Genomic DNA, 6,230 nt, shown 5'->3' with positions numbered 1-6,230 from the left:
TGATATGGAAACAAGATTAACTAGTGATCTTAGTGTTGTAGCCTAGGCTTTCATATGAAATGTAATGCCTCATGAAGGAAATCTTAGCACAAGGAAAAAATTCACACTAAAATAAATTATATTTCAGACGGTATTCATCACTTCAAAGATATAAAAGCAATAACATAAAATAATTCTTATTAAATAAATATTTATCTATCTCTCTTTTATGACATTTTCCTTTCCATTAAGTTATATATTCAACCATGTACATCTAGATGATTGATATGTTTAAAATACATCACACCCACATATTCTTTCCACTCACAATTTTAGTTGTGAGGAATTAAATCATGTAAAAATATTATACCATAGAAGTAGCATAAGCAAGAAATATTGTAACATTATTTTATTTGCTCACAATAGACTATACTATCTAAAATAATGCATGAGGACATCATGTGTATTGAATTTGATATGAAACAAAGAAATAACATTTTTTGGCCCTAGGATGTAGATGTAGATGAACTTCCCTCATTTCCTGACCTGGTAGTATTTCTTTCATTATTAATAAAAGGTGTGATATCTATTGGCAATTGAGGAGGTCTATCAATACCAAGAAATGCAAGTCTGATTGTATTTAGTCTATCAACTATATCAGTCATATTTGGCCGCTCTTTAGGTGACTCCTTTGCGCAGAACAACCCAATTTGTATGAATTGAGTAAGGCATTCCATTACCATTGGTGTCATTGAATCTTGAGCTTCTCCAAGCAAGAAATTATCCACCACGTTGGAGATTCTATTTGGAAAATGAATTTCTATCCATTTTTGTAGATTGATTCCTTCAATAAACATATCATCTATTGGCTTCCTTCTTGTCAGCAACTCTAAAACTAAAATTCCATAACTATATACATCTCCTTTTGTAGAAAGGTTTCCACCTATTCCATACTCTATAATGAAAATCAAAGAAGGATAAATTAGTCCTAGGTTATTCAAAGCATACAATGGTTTACATGATAAATATACAAAATAAAATATTAGAGAGAGAGAGAGGTACCTGGTGCAATATAGCCAATAGATCCTTTAAGTGCACTAGTAGAAGTCAAAGCTTCAATGGAATTTCCAAAAATAATATTGGAAATGCCAAAATCTGCTATGTATGAAGTCATGTCATCTCCTAATAGAATATTGCTAGGCTTGAGGTCACAATGAATCACTTGAACAGAGCAATGATGGTGAAGGTATGCCATTCCTTGTGCTATCTCCATTGCTATCCTTATTCGATCACTCAAATCTAATGTACATCTACCCCCTTCGAGAGGGTATATGCAGTTTTGTAAGCTTCCATTTGACATGAATGGCAGAATTAATGCTTTAAAATCAAGGTTCGAGCAAGCTGAAATTATTTTAATTACATTCCGATGTCGAACTCTCTTTAAAGCATTGCATTCTTTGCTGAAACTCTGGTGAGCATGTTCATCTTGCAGCTTGAGAACTTTAACAGCAATATTGGTACCATTCTTTAGAGTCCCTATATAAACTGACCCAAAACTACCAATTCCTAAAAGATTTTCATCACTGAACATACTTGTTGCATCTACAAGCTCTTTATATGTAATTTTTGGAGGCCATACTTTGAAACTAGGATTATTGGAATGTTTGCATGATCTATAGGAAAATGCTACCAAAAGAAGAGACATTATCAAAATGGCAGTCCCAACTGCAAGAGGAATTATTACCTTTTTGGAGACTGGTGGGTGTTTGTGATTGGATTGAGAGCATGGTGGCAAGTTTAGCTGTCCACCACAGAGGCCAAGATTTCCCATAACTTCTGAGGCATCAAGTATTGCTAAAGCTCCTCCTTTTGGCACCTCTCCAGTTAACTTGTTTGAAGAGAAATTAAGATGCCTGAGCATTTTCATCTTTTTGAAAGTTACTGGAATCATACCTGATAAATTGTTGGTAGAAAGATCCATGTATTGTAGGTTTTGCAGATCTGCAAGTGATGGTGGGATTGGCCCTTCAAATTCATTCCCAGAAAGATTTAGATATTCCAAACCCTTGCAGCTTGCCAATGCACTAGGAATGCCTCCAGAAAAATTGTTATGAGAAACATCTATAGCTAAAACCATAACCATTTTGCTCATTTTAAAAATAGAACCTTGCAATAAATTTCCAGAAATGTTGAAATAGAACTGGAGATTGTCAAGTCCTGCACCTTCAGCTGGTATATTTGCTGTTAGTTCATTGTACGCCAAGTCCACTAATTCTAGAGTCTTGCATCTCCCTAAACTAGCAGGTATTTCTCCCGATAATTGATTGTGATGAAGATAAAGTTCTCTTAATTGTGGAAGCTCGCTAAGACTATCTGGTATTCTCCCTGAAAGCATGTTCTCACTGACTGACAACACTCCAAGTCTTTTTGACTGGCCAAAGCTTTCTGGAATTCTTCCCTGTAAATTGTTCATGTCCAGATATAATCTTTCCAGATTTGTAAGTTTACAGAGTGTAGATGGAATGGTACCATTCAATCTGTTTGCACTTAGGTCTATTGTTGTCAAGTTTGTGAGGTTACCAATCTCATCTGGTATGTTTCCCCGAATTTCATTTGTGTCCAATGATAAAAAAGAGAGCGAATTTGAAAAGCGGCTGACAGAAGTGGGGATGACGCCACTGAGGTAATTAGAGCTCAAATCAAGACTTTCCAGGCTGGTGCAATTTGTTAAGACTGTTAGAATGGACAAACCACTGCTTCCACTCACAAAATGATTTCCCGAAAAACCAAGCCATATCAGCTGCTGCATTTTTCCAAATAGCGGGGGCACCGTGCCGCTCAGTTGATTGAGAGCCGAATCCAGCAGTTGCAGCTGGGTCAGGTTACCCAATGAGCTGGGTATTTCTCCGGTGAGTTGATTTCCCCATAAATACAAGTTTTGCAACTCTGAAAGCCTTCCAAACTCCCATGGAATTGGGCCATTTAAATAGTTCTCATATAGTCCCAAATTCTGTAGACGGGTGCAATTTGAAAGGGCCACAGGGATCGGTCCTGTTAGCCAGTTTGAATCAAGACTCAGCACGTTTAGCTGACTAAGCATACCCAGCTCGGCGGGAATGCCACCTTGGAATCCATTTTCGAACAAGTTTACAGCAGTTAGAAAAGACAGGTTTCCTAAGAAAGGTGGGATTATACCTGTCAATTTGTTTCTTCCTAATGCTATGGTTTCTAAATTTGAAAGAAGGCTCAGCTCAGAGGGAATGCTTCCGCTTAACTTGTTAAAGGACAGTTTGAGGGATTGTAAAGAACGGCAGCCTCCAAGAGAGGATGGAATGTGACCTTCCAAATTGTTTTTAGACATGCGAAGGACTCTCAAGCGATGTAGCCATCCAAGCTGATATGGGATATGGTCCTCCAAGCTATTATTAGCAAGACCCAGTATTCTAAGGAAGGAAAGATTACCCAGAAAGGGAGAGATTGGGCCATATAATCCCATAGAAGTGAGGTTCAATGAAACCACACGCTGTCTACGAGAAGAACAGATAACGCCAGTCCAATTGCAGAAGGTGTGATTGGGAGACCAGTCGGACAAGGAATTGAATGGATCCACAAGGAGAGCAGATTTGAAAGCAATGAGGGATTGCTGATCAGAATAATTGGAAGGCTTTGCCATATTAACAGGCAGCGCAAAGAGACAAAAAAAGAGTAGCAGAGGAAGCAGCATCGTTTGTTGTTTAAGAATAACCCCAAATAACAGATATGTGTTGTTTAAGACTGAGATTCGTTTTACATTTATCTCGAGGGGTGATGAATGATGTGAAGACTGAAGATGAGCTGCACGCCATGACTTTGTTTAATGGAGGACAAGTGGTGGAAGTGGAACCTTGATGGTTACGTTCATGACTATGGACCTGCCGTTCAAAGAAGGGTATAAAAGAGAAGTGAGCAATTTGTACAACTTGGGCATGCAATTTGAAATGTCTTTGTTTGAACTGCAATGAAGTGAGGGCAGAAAACGTTCGTTATGCGTGGGGAAAACGTTGCGTGTGGTGTTTGGCAGCTTTAAATGCAGTTGCAAGTGGATGATGCGAAGGCTGGCTATTCTTGCATTTGTTAAGAAAATGAGAAAATTAGGCCAAAGTCAAGTCAGTGTCCAACTTTTATTTGTTATGCATTTGTCGTGTCAGCCTTCTCCAGCGTAGGCGAGACGCTTGGAAAGTGGAAAATCTTGGAATTTTGATCAACCGGATTTCACTAATCAATCAAATTCAGATGACTTTTTAATCCCAACCTCAACAACTAATTAGTTACCTGATTCTATGTGAGCAAATCATTCATTGATTCTAATTTGCATCAGTTTATTTTTCCTTTTTAAAATAGAATTGCATTTTATTTTTTATTATGATATTTTCTATTGTTAAAAATTATATTCAATGTTTTTTTAAGATTAGTTGACAATATTTAATTGTAAGAAATGTTATTAGAAATGATGCTATTTATTTAATTCTTACAATATTTTAATACCTTTTAAAAATAATTTATCTTTTAAATAATTTTAAGGAAAAAAAAGGAGTGCAATTCTAATTGAGATAATCAAAGCAATTCACATCTATGGCAAATTATATATTACATTTGAAATACTAGTAGTTGTATGCTTTTGTGGATGCAACAATGAGCAGATATAAGGGTTAGAAAAATTAGAAAGTGTCCTCTAATTTAAACTATCATAAAATAATGAAGGAAATTTTCATTGTTGAACAAAGTTTTAGAAATCCCTAAGAAATAGGTTAGTTTTTATTTGATTATTGAAAAATCAAGAAACAAAAAAAGATTGTCAACTTTTTAGTTTTTAGTTTTGACTTATGAGTTAATAAAATTAGTTGTACAACACTAAAAAAAATAGAATGATATCACTATAGATGATGGTAAGATGATAAAATAATTAAGGAATTTTTCATTGTTGAACAAAATTTTAGAAATCTCTAGGAAATAGGTTGGATTTTAAGTGATTATTGAAAAATCAAAAAATAAAAGACAATTGTAAACTTTTGCATTTCACATTTATCAACTCAATTAAATTTAAAAACATGACTATAATTTTTAATTAATTAATATATGTTAAAAATCTCGCATTCACCTGCCAAGCCATTTCCTCTCCAAAACAACACCAATGCATTCAAGGATTACCATTACCATAATTATCATTGACCCTACTAGATAAACATAATTCGATTTCAATCTTCAACAAGTTTGAAGATCTAGCAATACTACCTAGTTTTTTCGTTATTTTTGTTTAAACAATCTTTTTTTCTTGAATCTATTATCATTTTATTTTCGCTTCTTTAAACATTAGAAATCCACCCAATTCAAAAAAAAAAAATCGTTGAAGAATTTTAAATATACATGAAAATTTTCCAATGAAAAAGCAGAAAAAAATAGATTGTTAGCTCAAACATAAAGGAATGTAAAGAAATATACACTTTTGGATGCACTCTTGATGAGCCTGTGGCAATTCACCCTTGTAGAATTTGTCTAATCGACTAGTATAACACCTCTATTGATAAGTTTTCATGACAACGTGTTAGACCCCAGTTTAACTACACTAAGTAACAGATCACTTGAACTTTCATTGGCGAGCACTTGAGAAAAACTTGAATGTCAAGCAAAGTAATAGGAGATTATATTTGATTTTTTTAATAATTATTTAAAATATAAGTTTTAAAGAACATAATCAAAAAATTAAAAGGTTGAGAAATTTCTAGCATACTCACAATGTTTTGACAAATATTTAAATTTGGGAGCTCCCGCAAATAATAGCTAAATAAAATAAAATATCCTTACTACCAAATGTTGGAGTACAATCATAGCTATTCTGTTTTGAAAATTGACAGTTGAAGTATGCAAAAAAAAAGATTTTAGACCTTCGTGTAAATCCTAGGGTTTGCAAGAATCCATAAATTGTGTTTGCACAAACCTATATTGAAATAGGGTTCGCACGAACATAATTTATGGGTTTTTGCATGAACTTCTAAAATTTGAATTTTTTTTAGCATTGTCAATTTTTTCCATGCAACAAAAGTGGCACCCACTATTGTGGGCTCACCCATGACCAAAATTTAGGATATAATAAAATAAATGATTATGTGAGAATTTGATCAAGGATTGATGATTATTAATTATGAAAAACTAATTTAATGCTTAATAATAGTCTAGTACGTGATTTAAATACTCATTAAGGGATTTTATAGTTT

The 6,230-nt window shown here is 34.2% G+C and overlaps 1 protein-coding gene across 1 annotated transcript; it reads right to left on the bottom strand.

Moving 5' to 3' along the window:
• Nucleotides 1-291: 291 nt before the first annotated feature.
• On the bottom strand, nucleotides 292-3,788 carry LOC149561674 (uncharacterized). Its single transcript, XM_089825232.1, has 2 exons — nucleotides 1,042-3,788; nucleotides 292-934 (listed from the first exon to the last, which is right to left on the bottom strand). Exons 1-2 carry the CDS (start codon nucleotides 3,701-3,703, stop codon nucleotides 486-488), a joined length of 3,111 nt encoding a protein of 1,036 aa, XP_089681358.1. The 5' UTR covers nucleotides 3,704-3,788; the 3' UTR covers nucleotides 292-485.
• Nucleotides 3,789-6,230: the final 2,442 nt, after the last annotated feature.

The sequence above is a fragment of the Cupressus sempervirens genome, chromosome 4 (assembly GCF_028749045.1).
Source record: "Cupressus sempervirens isolate cs-2001-9-10 chromosome 4, ASM2874904v1, whole genome shotgun sequence".
Classification (NCBI taxonomy): Eukaryota; Viridiplantae; Streptophyta; class Pinopsida; order Cupressales; family Cupressaceae; genus Cupressus; species Cupressus sempervirens.
The sequence above is the reverse complement of the archived record's forward strand: the minus strand, read 5'-3'. Positions and strand labels throughout refer to the sequence as shown.